Source organism: Lingula anatina, chromosome 6 (genome assembly GCF_051362555.1).
Source record: "Lingula anatina isolate TDL-2025a chromosome 6, LinAna3.0, whole genome shotgun sequence".
Classification (NCBI taxonomy): Eukaryota; Metazoa; Brachiopoda; class Lingulata; order Lingulida; family Lingulidae; genus Lingula; species Lingula anatina.
This window is the reverse complement of record NC_141772.1, coordinates 11,070,401-11,089,127: the sequence shown is the minus strand read 5'-3', so window position 1 is coordinate 11,089,127 and position 18,727 is coordinate 11,070,401. Positions and strand designations below refer to the sequence as shown.

The 18,727-nt window shown below is 36.1% G+C and overlaps 1 protein-coding gene and 1 long non-coding RNA gene across 2 annotated transcripts in view; one reads left to right on the top strand and one right to left on the bottom strand.

Moving 5' to 3' along the window:
• LOC106155236 (uncharacterized) overlaps positions 1–18,662 on the bottom strand; it is a 33,247-nt gene extending 14,585 nt beyond the window's left edge. Inside the window, exons 1-12 of the mRNA XM_087015856.1 lie at positions 18,473–18,662; positions 16,710–16,818; positions 15,500–15,641; positions 8,231–8,347; positions 7,070–7,265; positions 6,660–6,789; positions 6,348–6,459; positions 5,695–5,796; positions 5,333–5,436; positions 4,772–4,961; positions 4,251–4,489; positions 383–554 (exon numbers count right to left, since the gene is read on the bottom strand). Coding sequence (XP_086871982.1) covers positions 383–554; positions 4,251–4,489; positions 4,772–4,961; positions 5,333–5,436; positions 5,695–5,796; positions 6,348–6,459; positions 6,660–6,789; positions 7,070–7,265; positions 8,231–8,347; positions 15,500–15,641; positions 16,710–16,818; positions 18,473–18,524 — 1,665 coding nt within the window. The 5' untranslated portion in view covers positions 18,525–18,662. The remainder of the gene's footprint in view (positions 1–382; positions 555–4,250; positions 4,490–4,771; positions 4,962–5,332; positions 5,437–5,694; positions 5,797–6,347; positions 6,460–6,659; positions 6,790–7,069; positions 7,266–8,230; positions 8,348–15,499; positions 15,642–16,709; positions 16,819–18,472) is intronic.
• LOC147761129 (uncharacterized) lies at positions 12,188–14,178 on the top strand. The gene is made up of 2 exons (XR_015335165.1): positions 12,188–13,005; positions 13,695–14,178. It is a non-coding gene; the product is annotated as an uncharacterized LOC147761129 (long non-coding RNA).
• Positions 18,663–18,727: the final 65 nt, after the last annotated feature.

Below are 18,727 nucleotides of genomic sequence, written 5' to 3'. Positions count from 1 at the left end.
AACTAATTTTTTGAAAAGCAAAAAACATTTTGAATGATATTCTTGTGAAATTTGCTAGGTCTTTAAACCTGTCCTAAAATTACTATATTATTCCATTTACTATTAGATCTTGATTAAGCAAACAAATCAGTCATTTATCACCACTCATCTAAACAGGTCTTTTAAGAGACCTTTAAAAAGGCTGACAGTTTCCTCTCATCAGTACCAATGTCACATCACCCATAATCAATTAACGTTTTTTTGTTTGTTTGTTTGTTTGTTTTTCCAAGATGGCTCCCTAAAGGTCCACATAGCCAACAAAATTCATTCCAGGGCTCCTAGGTCATGATTCAGCACTAACAAACAAACCACAATGAAATTTATTTTTCTTTTAGACACTCACCTCTTCTCTACTTGTGCTAGCCACAAAGAAAATGGCCTCTTGTTTCTCTTTCATTCTCTCTGTGTACTCGGCAAGAGTCGTCATTTCAGTTTCAGAGTTGGAGGACTGGAACTTGAGCAGTTTGGCCAGACGAGTTCTGTTAGAGTGGTCCTCAATAACACCGAGTTTGATGCTGAAGTCACAAACATTTACACATTTAGTGCAGATCATGTTGACTAAGTTTCAGAAATGTATACACATTTTTCTTTTACAAAATTGCAGTCTAACACTGTATTATTTTTATTCTCTTTGGAGGGAATTATTGTCAAATTAAGAATTCTCAAAACTAATTGTAAAAAGTTGGCCTGTTTCCTATTTTTATTACATTCACTATCTGTATGGTTGAATTCAAAAAGGCTTTACTTCATCAGAAAAACAGTATCAAACAAGGCAGCAAAGCTGTCAAATGTACAGACAAAAAACAGAAAATAAAGATGCAAAAAAGGTCATTTTGTCAATTTTGATGCAATAATAAATAATGCTTATAATAGCACTCTCAGTCAACACTGAATTTTAATCTTGCACAACAGGTAACATGGTCAATAACAGGAGCAGACCCAGAGATATTTTCTGACAGTATTACAAAGTATCTATGTTGATCCATCCTCCATTTTGATGGTCTTCCAACAGAAAAAATAGATACCAGTCAATATAAACTTAATAACCTGACTGCCTTCCGGAAGACCCAGAAGATGGTCTCAATCCACCCCTTCAATAAGATTACAGTTTCAGGACCATGAGAGTTCAAATTCACATTATGAAAGTCTCAATATTTGAAAAATGATGACAGTGCATAAAATAATATTACATAATGTTTAAAGACATAAAAAACAATACAACTGCTTATGTAGAAATACAGAAAATGTGCAGAGCCCCAGGCAGATGAGAGTTAAAAGTCACAAATGCAAGTGTTTGAGAAAAAATTATAAAGGAAAACAACAAAACTAGAAAAGCACCTTGAGAGTGCAGACCTCTGCCAAGGCAGCAATTGTTGATTATTATTGATAATTGATTGATTATTGATCCGGACCACCACCAAAAATTAATCATTGTTCTCTTTGGCCCACTTCCGACAGTTCCTGAAAATTTCTGCAAAATCGGTCCATAACTTTTTGTGTTATGTGGATGACAGACAAACAGGGGTGAAAATATAACCCCCTTGGCAGAGCTTGAGGTAAATATAATTCCAATGAAGATGCTATTCAAACTTTTAATCTTCCAGTTTGATATATATATATATATATATATAACTTATTTGCAATATTAAACAAAATTTACCTGCATAATTATCACTGCTTCCTTATTATTAATCTAGCAGAGGGCTTTACCTTTGGGAGTTTACAGGGAAATATCAATAAGTGTGCTTTACGTAATCTCATTTAATGGCCTATTAAAGCAAATGACTTTATAACTCTGAAATTGATCTACTGATACCCAAGGGTAATTTACAGTCTGACCCACTCAAAGGTCTTCAGGCCCATAAGTCACACCTTAAGAAAAGCACAAAACCATAATGCCCAAAATAGGAGACTACCAATCCTGATGCAATAATACATTATGGTTAACTGCACAGTCAACATCAACTTATGCACAACAGGTAACACAGACGAAAGTAAAAGCATAAGGCTCCAGGCCCATCAGAGTTCAAGTTTATACTTAGAAAGTGCCAGAATGAGAAAAATGAAAATTTCACAAAAAAATGCATAAATACAATAAACATGATAATCCAATAGATCTGGTTTTCTCATGAGCTGAAGGCCAATCCTAAAAATCGTACTTGTAAGTTTAAAATCATAATAAGTAGCACAGTTTTCTTTTCATAATGTTTGCAGTAGCAGTGCAAAAAGATTGTTGTCAATTTTGATGTAACATTACATAATAAATTAGAGAATAATTATCACCAATTTTTGTTTATTGACTATAAATAGGATGGACATGTAGAAAATAGGATTATCATTTGGCTTCATGTCCATGGGAGCTCCGAGTCCCACAATGAATATGCCAAAAAGATAATGAATATTACACTAAAATGTATAATTTCCAGAAAAAGAAGCCAATTAGACTGCTTTTCTAACTCAGGCTGCATTTTAGTCCTGTGTTTCTTTTTTGAAAGTTTGACAGTCATAAGTAACACGGTTTTCCCATAATGGTCATCAAGGCAGCAGCACCAAAATTTGTGTTTTCTTCTATTTTGATGCAACATTACATAATGCTTAACAGCATAATGATCATCGATTTTTAATAATAAAATATAAGTGTCATGGATTTTCACAAAATGTGACTAGCATGGGTCTTCAAGCCCATGGAGGTTCGAAGTCACACCTTGGAAATGCCAATATGTGAAAAATTAAATTTTCACAAAAAACTGTTTAATTGGCAGAAAAATTTACCAAACAGACTGCATTGCCTACTGAAGCTGTATTTTAGTCCCATGTTTCTTTCCTGTAAGTTTGAGAACAGTAAGTGACATGATTTTCCTTAAATGGTCATCATGGGAGCAGTGCCCAAAATAGGGGTTTCTTCAAATTTTGATGCAATATTACATAATGTTTTACAGCATAATGACCATCAATTTTTAATTATAAAATATTAGTATCATGGTTATTCAGAAAATGTAACTAGCAAAAGTCTTCAGGCCCATGGAACTTCAAAGTCACATATTGAAAATGCCAAAATGTAAACAAGACAGCACTGTTCTGAAATGGGTTTATTTCCATTTTTAACACTTTTTTAACATAAAACAAAATAAACAGTTTACTGCCATTTTTATATGACCAATGAAGAAAATTGATGAGATGGGAAAAGTATCAATAGAACAGTGTTAAATGTCCAACTTCCTCCATTCTGAGATTCTGAACATAGTGGATGAATGCATCTGACCAACTGTAATGATATGAGTTTATTTCCATTTTTGACACTTTATTACACAATACATGATAACAAGTTTACCATCATTTTTACAAAATCAACTAACAATGTTGTAAAGATGTAGGAAATGTCAAACAAACACTTTTACGTATCTTATTAGTTCAATAATGAGACTGTTAACATGCCTAAGAATTGAATGTGAGGAAATGTGAAAAAACAGCATAACTTCTAAAATAATGGACTGATTATGTTGATTTTCAAACTCAACCTGTGTTTTAGTAAGATTGGCCCCTCCTGTGAGTATAATGACAATTGGCCAATCTGTTTTTCTTATATTGTGTTATCAGTGTTGCATATATATACTGAAAAAAGTGAAAAAACAGCATAAATTCCCTATAAGTGACCCGATCATGCTGATTTTCGAACTTGACCTGCGTATTATGAATATTCATCAGTTCTGTAAGTTTCAAGCCAAAAGGTAAAATGGTTTTCCACTTATCGTGTTATCGGTGCTGCATATATGCTGAAAAAAGAGAAAAAATAGCCTAAATTCACTAAAAATGACCCAATCATGCTGATTTTCTAACTTGACCTGCGTATTATGTATATTCATCAGTTCTGTAAGTTTCAAGCCAAAAGGTAAAATGGTTTTCCACTTATCGTGTTATCGGTGCTGCATATATGCTGAAAAAAGTGAAAAAACAGCATAAATTCCCTATAAGTGACCCGATCATGCTGATTTTTGAACTCGACCTGCGTATTATGAATATTCATCAGTTCTGTAAGTTTCAAACAAAAAGAAAAAACAGTTTTCCACTTATCGTGTTATCGGTAAAAGTGCACAGCGACGGCGACGACGGCGACGACAGACGCAGATGACGGCTATATGTACAGACACATCTGTGTCTGTACATAAAAAGCACTTAATAGCTACAGATTTTAAAAAATAAATTCAACATACTTTGTGCTGAACTCTTTCCAGAATTTATCAAAATCCTCCTTTCCAATCTTCTTGATCATGTCCAGCGTTTTACGCACAAGTTTCTTCTTTATAACCTTGAGCAATTTGTGCTGCTGCAGGGTTTCACGTGACACGTTCAGGGGCAGATCGTCAGAATCTACGACACCGCGAATGAAGGACAGATACTTTGGCATCATGTCTTCAAAATTATCTGTGATGAAAACACGTCGAACATACATCTGGAGTAAAACGGACAATATAAAAATTACAGTAAATTCATTCACAAAATGCAAAAAATTAAAAATACACCAAAAAAGTGTTAACCCAAAACAAGCATATGCTAGAATAAACCTTCATCTAAAAATTCTTCAAATATTAAGAGAGAGGTTTTTGAATGTGAACATATCTTTGAATGACTGAACTGTAAAAAGATTGTCTTCAACAGCTATAAAATATGAAATAATTTGAAAATACTGCTAAGAGAGGAAAAAAAATCTACAACAGCAGCTGAAAAATCGTACCTTGATATTATCGACCTTCTTCCCGTAACTCTGGAAGGTATCTGGTGGGGAGGTCTTGGGGATGAAGAGGATGGACTTGAAGGTCACCTCACCCTCGGCTGTGAAGTGGGTGTGAGCCAGAGGGGCATCACTCTCTCTGCTTATAGCCTTGTAGAAGTCATCATACTCATCAGATGCAATGTCTGCAGGTCTGAAAATATGGGATTCCAATGACTCATCTTCTCATTTTTTTTTTTTACATATTGAGCTGAATTATTCATTATAATCCGGAATCTAGAGCGACCAATTATTAAGTAAAAATGTTCAGTTTGACACAAACTTTTGTTAATAATAAGTGGAATAACATTATTCAGAACTATTCCAATAAAAATGTTTATAGAAAAACCACCTCAGTAAGACTAATCAACACTTCCATATTAGTTACATCAAGATATGTCATCATTGGTGAATAAGAAACCAATACCTGCTTCATTACGTGTGTGTGCAAGTAGCAAATGTGCATGTGAGTGTATGTGTGCACAATTGTGTGCTCTTTTTCCATGCCCAACAGCAAAGCCTTACTTTCTAGTCCAAATAGGTTTGCTACTGTTAAGGAGTTCCCAGTCCCAAGTTGTTTTCTCCACTTTTTTGGTCTTTGGCTTGTCTTCCTCCTTCTCTTCCTCAACCTGAAAATACAGAAAAATAAAAAATAAATCAACATAAAACATAAATCAATATTTAGTATCAAAATTTAATGTGTCACTTGTTTAGATAACAGTATGCCAGTCTGCACAATTCTGAACAATGATTTTTTCATCAAAGAGACAGAGAAGGCTTTCTTAAGTTGAAGACAAAAACGTGTCCTTGTCCTTGGACCAGCCATGCTCATTCAAATAATCTAATTGACCTCAGGTGACCTCTTATTGACCTCAGGTGACCCCTACCTTTCCTTCTTCCTCCTCATCTTCATCCTCATCTTTCTTCTCCTCGGCTGCCTCATCCTTCTTCTCTTCCTCCTCCTCAATTGGCTCGTCCACCATCTCCGTCTTGAACAAATATGATCACAATGTTAAAATTATAGCTAAAAAATTACAAACTAAATGTGCCATCTGACATTTTCAGTTCACTGAAAATAGCACTTGACATTGTCTCCAGTGTTCAGTGACCTCCAGGGACCTCTTTATGACCATATATGACCTTAGCATTATTCCCTCCATAGAATGCATCTAGGCAGCTTCAATAACAGGTTCATAATTTGACAGGTTTATTCCTACATTCCTATATATGCTACAACAGCAGTAACGTCACTGGCATGTACTACATGCCGGACTGGCAGCAACAACATGTAAAACAGCTAGTAATGTCTGAGAGCATGTTACGAGAATTATCCAATTCACCTTTGATATCTGATATTTGAAATTAATGTCTTACTGGAAATAAGCAAAAGTTTTCCAAGTCAAGTTCCTAATCTCACAGCTAATGCTGGATGTACAGTAAATATCTGAATCAAAGGTCACTAGTAGACTTGTATACACATATACCTGTACATGTATTAATATGTACACAGAAGCATAAGTGCGTGTGTATGTGCTATTACCTTGCTAGTCCACAGGTAGATGGGGAAGTTGATGAACTGACTGTATTTCTTGACCAAGTCTTTAATGGTGCCTTCATTCAGGTAATCATGAGCCTCCTCCTTCAAGAACAGACTGGAAGAAACAAGGAAATTATTTGACTGAGAAAAAAATGTGAAAATAATAAAAATTGAGATGTCATTGAGAAAGACACCCACCACCCTACCTCCAATGAAATCCATGCTTCTAGAACATTTTATAATATAAACTAGAATGAATAGTGAAATTTTCACCAAAATGAAACCGATTTCCACTACTGTTGTTGCCATGGTTACCTAATGGTGGTTCCTCTTCCTAGGGTGTTACCCCTGGGGTCCTTGGTGACGGAGAAAGAATTGGCATCTGACTCCCAGATGTACTGCTCGTCATTGTTGCTCTTTGAAGTGACCACAACACGATCAGCAACTGCAGGGGAAAAATTTTATTTTAAATGTCATTATTTTTAGAACATCAAATTTCAGTGGGGGAAAATAACAACTGTCATATAAAGAAACTACAGACAAAATTTCATACTACTTCACTACCACAAAGCACAAAAGCAAGTCAGTTATGTAATGGCTGTCCTTGTCCTATCCATAGTATCCTTCATTATCAACTCCCTAGACAGTCAAATTAAATTCCACACATGCTCTTTCAAAAATTCTATGAGAATATAAAGGTTCCCAAACATGTGAAAACCACTCACCCAAGAAAGAAGAGTAAAAACCAACACCAAACTGTCCAATGAGATCGCTGGCTTGTTCTCCTGTGGATTCTCCCAATTTGTTCAAGAATTCACTGGTGCCAGATTTGGCAATGGTACCAAGGTTTTTCGTAAGTTCTTCGCGTGTCATGCCAATGCCAGTATCAGTAACATGGATCACGTGATTGTCCTTGTCAGCCTGGAGATAAAAAGTAAGTTTTATTGAACAGTTTTCCAAGAAAATTTAAAATCAAATATGTAATTATTTTCTTCATCAAGCCATATATGACAACAAGCTTTTCTTACCACCTGTCCTGATGATATCACATGGGATAAATGACATCACCAAACCTATGACTTCACTGAGGGACAGTTGCCAAAAAAATACAATCCAGAAAATTAATCTTAATTTCTAGAACTAAGACATCAACTCAATAAAATCCATAGCAGTCCACTAAGTAAAATACGATTACATTTATTTATTAAACAATCACACCACTTCATTTAACTGTACTGCTATCCAGGTTTACTTCCTTGAGATATTACATCATGGTTCACTTGAACTGTCATCATCTTTGGTGTGAACTACTTAAGCCAAAGTCATTGTTACACTAAGGGTGTACCTGTGTCAAAAATAAAATACTTATCTGATGACTAAGCCTATCAAACAAATTTCTTTGAAAAAAAAATACTAGTATTGCAAAACAATTATTTACCAAACCCCACCCACTACCATTTTCATATCATAGTTTATAGTTCTGGGTCTCATCCGTGACCAATAGACCTATTTATACAAATGAGTGTATTTTTAGACATCACAATTTACTTACAATATATCAATAACTATGCATCACATGAAGAAATCAAAAACACTTTCAACATGAGAGGATAAACAATGCTCAGTGAAGGCCTTATGTAACAGACAGCAGTGAGTAGCAAATAATTTTATTTTTTCAGAATGTTTAATAATTTTCATCAGCTGGCCACGTTAGAGTGGTAGCCTGTCATATAACCTTTAAATTAATAAAAACTGTAAATATAATTAAATATTTTGAATTATGTTTACCCTTATGACTATACCATGCAACAAATATACTTAGCTTATTAATTTTTTCCTATCTTAAACCAGCAACCATATATATTAAATTAAAAACCTAAAAATACCTTGATTTTGATGGTGAGCTCCTCGTTTGAACCCAGGGCATCTTTATCGGTAAGTGAGAGGAAGCGGATCTTGTCCAGGGCATCAGACGCATTGGAAATCAGTTCTCTGAGGAAAATCTGAAAGGAGAAATGAGATTATAAACAAAATCAAATTATACTTGTCTGGTTTATTCTGCTGAAAACATTCTGAAAATACACATTTGTCTTCAGTGGGAATGTCATATATAGACTTCATGGTTGTCAAAAGTCAGTTTTTAGCCTAATTTATAAACTAAGGACAGCTTCTATAATAGGTAATTAATGCTGTACGTGTGTATGTGTGTGTGTGTGTGTGTGTGTGTGTGTGCGCACATGCACTCATGCAAGCATATCCAAGTAATATATACTTTACAGTTGTTAAGGCTCAATCACATGGCAACATCAGAAAAATGGCACTCACTATTATTTGCTACAAATTTGATTATGCAACAGGAAAGGCAAACATTTTAAAATTAAAATTCCTTGCTAAAGATGCCCCACTAACACCATTTTTCTAACATGAAACTAATTCCATTGCCATTCTGTTAATTTCAATGAAAAATTCTCTACGAATTAAAGAAAAAAAATCAACAGACAGCAGTACATATTTTCAATATGAAGCTGTACTGAGTATAATATTACATGCTGTTTGCCCAGCAATACTGCATGGACTCCCCAGTCAGAAGATAGCTCTCGTAACACCTGCCAACAGGCATGTACTCACCAATAATCGTGTCTAATTCTGACAGCTAGCTGGATTACAGCAATAACATGTTCTCATGTTTAAATTAACTAAGAAGGAGATAAAGACGCTATCTTGGGGTTCTCAGGAATATCAAATCCACTACCATATTCAGTGTGTCAATAGAGTCGAGAAAGGAGGGATTGTTTTCTAAGTTCATCATTTTATTTTATTTTTTTAAATGTATATATTTATTTATCTTTTTTTTTTTACATGACCTTACCATAATATACCTAAATTCTTCAAACTGTTGGATTCCATTACTTTCTAAACATCCAGTTTAATGTTTCTTAATCTTTAACTTCTTACAGACCTGTCCTTGGTGAAATACTGACCCCCCCCCCCCCCCCCATTTTTTTCTCTCTTGTCTGTGTGATCACAGAAAATACGATTAACGAGTAATTAATGATAGCACCACATCTCCAAGGCTATCAGCTAAATCAGCAAAACATAAATACACATCCCATTTCCTAGACCAGTTACATAGAGAGGGAAAGCAGCTTTACCACTGCAGACTGGTACATTGGTTTCTACTGCAATTACCTGTGTTAACTGTATAACAGATTTTACTTATGATTATTATATATATTATTAACAGCTCTCACCACCTGGTGCGTTATATCTTCAGCATGTATAATAGATAGCACTGCGTAATTATACAGATTGTGTTTAATAATATCGTAGGAATTGTACAATTAATACTGCATATGATCGTGACGCATGTAGGCAGGTGTCAGCATGTGCCAATGTGTATGTGTGTGTGAATGTGTGTACGTATGCTTGTGTGTCTGTCTGTCAGCATGTGTCTTGATGTGCATGTGTGTGTGTATACATGTGAGTATGCAGGAGTGAGGAAGAATACACTTGTTGGACTAGCATTGCCTACTTCAAGATATCTTTAAGTAGTTTTTTGGTCGTACTTCTTGCTTAGAGTAATTGCTTTATCTAGAGTCAGAGCCAACTAAAATTGTAGGCTAAACTTTTAGACCAATTTTCAGTCTAGAAGTTCTTCTGAGATTCAAGTCAATGACCCCTGTATCTGCACATTCCTCACTTAAAGCTCTACCTCCCCCATCTCCCTCTCTCCATGCAGACATACCTGTGGTACCTATTAGAGGCTAATCCTCAATTACCAGCTCATCACTGACATTATCAAAACCACACATCTCCACCATAAAATCAAACAATACTTGTGCTACTATACAAGCCACTGGCTTCACTATATGGCAGCATGGGTGATGTCTGTATATACTGAAGCAGGCAAATCATTTTTGTCACTGCTGCAGTTACAGGAATTTATATATACTATGTAAAACGATGATCTGATTTAGTCATATTTCATTCATTCTAAGGTTCCAAAAATTTCTTAAACTGTGATCGAGAAAGAAGATCTCATACATCTCCTGCTCACCATAAGAATCTCTCATTTTTTTCCAACATGCAACACCTTTCTTTCCACAAAACAAAGGGAGGTTCTTCTGAAACAATTCATACGTTGAAAATCATTGTTTTAACTTAGCATTGGGTCTTAACTGCAACGTGGACTGGAGGCAAATTCTAAGCTAATTTTTTTTTATTAATTAGCCAAGTGCACGAAGTACTCAAACAAGGGAAACCTTTCAAAACACTATTATAATAATTTACTGCTTTTTCAACATTTTTTTCACCTTGATCTTGACCTACTTTCCCCCACTACCTGTGGCAGTTTGTTTACACCTATGGTGTTATCCAGGTAACCAATGTTGAACCAATAAAACAAATTGCCAGTTAATCATAAATCAGGCCAAGGTTCAGAAGCGTGATCAGAAGACCTTATCAAGAGAGCACCACTTGAACAGAGGATGTTTTGTAGCAAGGCCGGAATCACCCTGATTCTACTGAAATAACTCCAGTTTAGCTTTACCTATGCCCTTTTCAAAACTGGGACACAAATGTACTGGGGGAAAAGTCATGTTACCAAGGCAACGTGACACCCAGGGTGCTGGGAAAAGGATTTCCCCTTACATCCTTATAATCATATGATATGGGAACATTCACAATACATACACACACACACCCACATTCTTGAATTTTCTTCAAAACATTCGGATTACATACTAGTACGTGATGATTATCTATAGTAAATGGATACAAGTTTACGTAAGTAGCTAAAAAGCTTTTGTGTGTTTAACTTGAAAGGTTGTGGTAAAGGTTCCAAGTAATTTGCTTCTAAAAACAAATCAATACCAGGTATTAACTATACTTTGCTCTGTTCTAAATGGCACATATTACGGTGAAACAGTTATGGATAAATTTCAGATTCTGCTATCTAAGCTCACGCACATCTTGAGACTAGCAACAAACAGTGATTGCTGTAAATATGTACATGTATACAAAATTCATTCGTTCCATTTTTACGACATTCTCCATACTTCAAATATATATAAAAAATATGAAGACATTCAAACAATTTCTATTTGCTCTAAATTTTATATATTTATTCTTCTATACATTTTGTCTTATATATATTCATTCACCAAATAAACTAACATTGCCCTCAAATGGGCACCTTCTACTTATAGCTTTTGCCTACTACTTGTGCAATCTGCAAATTATCCTCACTCCCACCTTCATGAAAAAGAAAAAAAAATTCCACGCCTTACAAAAATAACCACAGTGCATCACTAACCCTTTAACTAACTCAGTGAACTGAATTGGCATTAAAGGTTCCAAAATCTGGCGAAACTACTGAAATAGCCGTGTGATGTGCGAATCACCTCTGCAGCATATTAGGTGTTTGATCAGCAGGAGTGGGCTGTCTGCTCGATCCACTGCCATATTACTAAAGGTTAACTCTAGGGGAAATCGGTGCTCGCATTGACTTACAGCAAAAACTGGCAGTTGCTAAATACATAATTGTCTCTCAACATAAGCAGCTCTGTATCAAGGCTGACTGTGCTTAATACCATGGTTACCTGCATATTCATATGATAACTTGAAATGTTATAATCTCTCTCTCTCTCTCTGTCTTCCTCACCTCCCCCCCCCCCCCACCCACTCATTTTACAACTGCCAAACACCCCCTCTATTTCTTCACAGTCATTATCTAGAAAATACACATTGCACTGTACATATAAGTATATTAGCATTAACTTCAACAAGCCCAATATATGGCTGTCGATAGAAATTATTGATATATGGCAACATACTAAAAACCAGGGGTCGAAATGTTGCTTTCCCGCTTTCCCGCGGGAAAGCTATTGCGAGCTCGGGAAATCTAAGCCATATCTTACTTTCCCGTCCGGTAAATCATTGAAAATGTCCGGGAAATGCAAAAACCTTTCGGGAAACCGCGCTTAGAGGTCGCTTTCCCGAAGAACTGTTACCTATAATGAAATTCATTTCCTGGCACCAAGTTGTGCTGATACAAGCCGTTAATTATTTAACTATTTTCCACAACGCAAGTAAGCTAGACGTAAGTACTCACTATGAAACTAAGGACGCACGCACGTGACTAGCTAGAAATTGTTACGGGGCCTCCTTTTGAATTTCAAGAGAGTTGTCAATCAAAATCGTCTCGAGGCATTTACAGTGGTATATCTGACTCGTTCCCTATACCATTTACACAATGATTGACATAGAAAGGATAAAGCTGTGTAGCTAGCATGTATAACATAGAGAGGTACAAACCTACGCAGCTCACGGAAACAAATTAATGTGCGTGAACAAAGTTAACGCATCGTCCAAGCCTACACAAATAACGGGAACCAGAGAGCGTAGTACGGGGAACGAATATCAGTCAGCCATTTATCCACGATCAGCTGATGCAAGATTCAGGTTGCGCGCTTAGTCGGGCTCAAGTTTGACGGAGTTTGATAGTCAGAAAATGAATCTCTTTGAGCATGAGCTCCTCAAGTGGAAAATCAAAGACGAAAGCAAGGAAAAAAAACAAGCAAACTCGCTAAACAAGACACATGTAAACTTCAAGACACGATAAGAAATGAAGGTGAAGCAGGTGCACATGGCGACGATGCAGGTACGTCGTAAACAATAATAACGCCTAACAAGTTTTATATCTAACGAATTGTAAATTTTATGATAAAGAAGACGTTTTTACCTTTCTGTTACGTAGTAAACATTAAAATTGCCCTACCTCGTTCTCTTTGCTGATGACATGACGTACTGAAAAACAAATCGGCCCTTTTCACAGACCGAGTTTTTCCTACCCTCGAATTTTCGGCTCTGCTCAAGAGCTCCACCTGGACTTATTTAGTTTGTTTGATTAGTGATTAATTTGTTTTTCATTGAACTCCTACCAAACTGATGACCTTTTAAAAGATGCCATGGGTTATTCTAGCCTTTATAATTAAGGACCTAATATCTTTATTCCCTTTATACTTCTGAAAATTGAGTGTTTTTAACATCAAAATTTCACTGCACTTCTTCAACTTCCTCTTTACTAAGTGGTATAAAATTGTCTACTATTAAGAAAATGCCCCAAGTTTCAAATGAAATTAATCATTGTGCACACTAGAAATAAGTCCAATTGTTTATTGGTTTGACCATGATTATATGATAATTGACATGTCCAGAGTCTGCCTTCAGTTCATAGTTAAGTATTCACATTACCATTCTAGTGAACAAGTTTCCAGTAATTTCTCTGTAACTGTATATAATTGCAATAAAATCTCAATCTATCAATTACCATTAATACTTACTTTTTAGCTGCCAAAGATGGACCCATGGAGAATATAGACAGTGACGAGTATGGAGATGAGACAATTGAAAGGCTTTCAGAACATTTAAGGAGGACACTGGATAACTCTGGCTTTATAACAAACATGTGCCAGGCTGAATGGCCTCAGTTAAAAAAATCCATGCTGGAACTTCATGAAAAGGGCGAGGACATAGTAACCTTTTTAAGTAAAATGCTGACTGTACTTAAAGACATTTACCCTAATATTTGTGCTCTCTCGGCCATTGTAATGGCCCTTCCAGTCAGCACTGCATATGCAGCATATGTATTTGGTACTAAGATTTCAGTCACATTAATGTTGACAAATACGTATACCCAGTTGTTATAAAAAACACTATATATGGATGCCATGTTAGTTTATTTCATAACAATAAACATTAATTTCTCAAAGATATGTTATTTCCTTTATAATTCATCATCATATTAAAATAAACTAATTTAATATCAGGGAAATCGGTCTTCATGATTTTGTTGTCAGGGAAAGCTACTTTCCTGCAGGGAAAGTAATGTACAAAATCACTTTCCCGGCAGGGAAAGTATGATTTTCTAAACATTTCGACCCCTGAAAACCTCAGTAATAAATGGGGGCCCACACCCACACCAATTCCTTTTACCAGTACGATTCCTTGGCAAGGTTTTCACCATTACTTACAGTGCTCAGAGCAAGCAGGCATCGTTATATTATGAACACTAAACTAACACTTGAAAATCTGCTGCTTCAAACGAGAAAAAAAATGTAACTGAAAGTAACAGGCCATGATCTTGATCCAGTTTACTGCATTTTAAAGTATGGTTTAAAAAATAAACACTTGACCAAAAAAAAAAGTAGAAACATCGTTAATTACTGAAAAACAATTTCATGTTTCCAAACTTCTTTGGCCAAGTGTAGAAACTCCTACTGCATAAAAAAAAACATTTTCCCCTGGATCTTTTTCTAAAACTGCCATTATGTGCAGCATTACCTATGAAATAATGGACCTGATATCTCTTTTGGACAAGAGTCTGGCTGAGGTGAAGATCTAGTGGTTTCTAAGTATTTCTGCACGTGTCTTAGCAGTTAAATTAACAGCTATTTCTACCCCTGTCTGACGTCAACAAGTCAGTCAGCATGAGATCAAATACAACAAATGTATCTAAATTATGAAAAGGGGAGGCTCAGACTTCAAGATATATGTTCACTTACAAAATAATAGGAATCATAAGAAAAGAAATGCTTAAATAATAATAATAAAGATGAAATACAACCAGAAGCAGTTTTTTTTTTTTTTTTTTTTTTGGGGGGGGGGACTAATGTATTTTCATAAGGGCATTGACTAGTTTGATTTTTTTTTTAGGTGTGAGCAAACAAAATAAAGATAAACAGCTAAATGAATATAAACCAATTTCAAAATCATTCAAACAATTTAGACTTAGTTTTCTCCCTAAACTGGAATTGTAATTTCTGCAATCATCCTCAATATCTGCGATCACCTCTACATTTTTCCTGCCAGCATCGAAGGTACTATATACCAATAATTTCCAGTTTTTGAAAAAAAAACTTTCCTCTTGAGCTTGACAGTCACTGAGATACTGGAGTGGAATTATTGATTCAAGCACTCCAATATCTCAGTGCCTGTCAGTAAAAAAGGTAACTTTTACTCAAAGCCTCAACACAATCTGAATGGGGACTGTGGAAACTGTCATCATGATTACTAAGTGCATATTAACACAGCTGATGGAAATTTATTTGCTGATTTTAATTTTTTTTCTAAATGAAATTCTTTCCAAAGCTTACCTCTTTGTTTTTGTAGAGAGAATTGATGATCAGTTTCATCATCCTGTCCACCTCAGCTTGGAATGTGTGTTTCTCAGCTTTCTCTCTCATCTCCTTCATCTGTGCCACACTCAGCCCGTCTAACTTTATAGCCTCTTCTTCTCTGTGAAACAATATCAAAGTTTTGATTACCTATTTCAAAATTATTTCAAACAATCGTCTCAGGTAGTGAGGAAGGGGATGGAGCTGCAATCTGCTAAAATTGGATATTTGAATGGAGTGTGGGTAGATTGTTCTTTGATAAAAACAAACTGGTGACGGCTGACGATAAGCTGCCTCTACTCATCAAATACTAAAGGATGTTTTTTACTGAATGATATCGACCAAACATCTTCAAATATGTGGCATTTGCCACCAGCCCTAGGCAATTTCATTTAACAAAGTTATTCTTCTGATTAGACTTCAGTTAAAATAAGCAGTTGTTTTAAATCAATCTTCCTTAAAATATCTCGTCTTAGGACTGATAAATCTTTATTCAAACTAGTGTTTTCTGAGGTCTGACAGCATGAGTGACCAAAAAAGCACAAAATTGATGCTATTCTCATCTTTAGACAATGCACAAGAAAAAATACAAATAGGAAGCATTCAGTATTTCATTGCTTTTTATTTTGCTTTAGAGCCAACATAAAGCCAACAGAAACAAAGTTTCTGTAATTTCCACTGGAGGCAGCAATCATGAAGTCACCAGCTCAACAACAGGCCACCTGAATAAAGGTTAGAGAGACAGTTATTCTTTAGAACTACTTATTCTTTTCTTTTATCCTGCAGATTTTACCTAAAGAAGCCTAAATTTGGACATCCTTCTGACTCAACATATTCTGTATTATACGAGCCAGTAACTCATTTTGAGATTTTGAAATGCCCCCTTCCTGAAATGATGATGAAGGTGTAAGGGATCACATCTTACCGGCTAAAGTACATGGATAACCTTATGTCTGAGCATGTAAGTCAGCCATAGCGTACAGTAAACTTAATATGAGTTATTCATTGCTAAACAAGGTGTGCAACAGTCTACTAGTAGCAGACAGTGTGTGTGTGTGCATGTGTGCGTACATGCATGTGTGTGTGTAATAGTCTACTACTGGCAGTGTGTGTGTGTGTGTGTGTGTGTGTGTGTGTGTGTGCACACGCGCCAGCATGTAAGAGTGTGTTTGCATGTGTGTGCACCCACCTTTGTACTGCCTCATCATCAGTCTTTGAGCCATCTCGACTCTTGCCGATGTCAGCATCAACTGTGGCTGCCTCCTCACCATCATCTCCATCTGCTGCAACTGTGAATCCTGAAGAACAAAAGCAGTACATCTAGAAGTATATCAGAGTTGCCGAGAGTTAAGATATTTTTATCCCAGCAAAAAATGGTACACTTACGTATTCAGTTTAATAAAGACAGTACTTATAGGTTAATAGTACTAAAAACCAATATCTACCAGTACACCTCTCAAGCCTTTTTTACTTGCCTAATTTTTAAATAATTTTATCCAATTTAAGTCTCAAAGCTCACTATTTACCACATTATAATTATGATAATCATAATTGTTAAATGGTTTGGTATGGCATGGGGTCCAGGGGAAGGAGAGATGATACTTTTCAAATTTGGTTCCTAAAAAGTCGAAAAACTGCTGACAGTCAGAAAAATCTCATTCCTGATTCACTGCAAACAGCAGTTACTACACCAAACATCCTGGGAAAGAGGTTATACTACTCAATATGATCATGCATGCAGCTTAAAAAACCTCTACAGGTAATAGGATTCCTCACATACCACCTGTAGCAAGAACACCTCCAAGTGATAAGCTACAGGCAGTTCTAGATCAATATGCTCAATTTCAATTTAAGAACCTGCCCATAACTATATGTTGCCTTATTTTAGTTCTTACACCATTCTTTGAGTTTTGTGTAATAGTTAGTAGAACATTTGTGAAGAATTCTTGGGGTACGTCTACATGTAATATGTACCCGTCTTCACAAGTAACCTATTTAACATATATCTATGGGATTTCATTTTGAAAATTCCATTTTGACGGTGAAAGGGGGAGGGGGACAAGTTAATAGATGTTGGAACTTTAACCCAACTGTTACTGATTATCTTACTGTTTGAATCACTCAAAACATCAAGGTTGTGTTGATCACAAACAACATATTGCAGGGACAGATCCAGGATTATCTGAAGGTGGGGTCGGTGGTTGCCAAGCCAACCTTCCCCCTCCACTTGGTGTGGGGTTTGGTGGGCTTCTTAAGGAACCCCCCCAAAAAATAGGTATTTTAGCGGTCTAACAGTGCCATTTGGTAGGGTTCACAACTATGCTTCAGCTGGGCAAAATTCTAATTTCAAGCAGGTATTATTGGTGTAACTGTTTTTCAGAAATCAAAGGGGGTGTCAGGACCCCCCGGACCCCTCTTCTAAATCCACCACTGGATTGCAAGTTGCAGATCTCAGAATGTTCGAGATTGAAGAAGAGCAAAGGACATTCTCTCTCTTCTGTTTGCCACCTTTCTTCTGTAGTCTTTTGCATAAATCGCCTTGTTGCAAATATGTAACCAGTGCTTGGGGTGGTTTCATGCAGGATGCAATGTCAATAAATTACGAAACAATTGCTAAACTTTGAAAAAGCGTAACTATCAGAATCCAATCTAGATTCCAAGTTTATACATGTAATATACAGTACTCCTCCCATTCACATGCCCAAAAAAATTAATTCTATATCCCCAATCTTAACAGCTCAACACTGTTCAGATTCAGCCACCTGCTCAATCTTCAACACTACATCAGCACTGTTACGTGCATAAACTCAGTAAGTACATCACTTCGCTTACAAAGGTGAGCAAAGAGCATTGGATTTTGACATTTTTTGTTATTGACTTTTTCGCCGGTCAGTGCAACCGGCTTCGACCTTGAGGACTTCACTCTTGCAGATTGACACTCTGACAACTTACCAGCTAATAAAATAAGCCCCAATATTCCGAGGAACAAATATTTCCTCGCCATGGCTGAAGGTTGAAGAGAAATACTGTGCCCTTCTCACAATTAAAGAGCTCGCCCTGAAAGCTTCCCAACGTGAGTGTGTTCGAGAGAGGAAGTTCCCAACTTAAAGCATGTGTAGCAACCAACCAATCAAAATCCACCACGCATAAATTCGGTCCATAAATGTGCCCAATCAAATAACACCAAGTAAAAGTTACGTCCGAGCG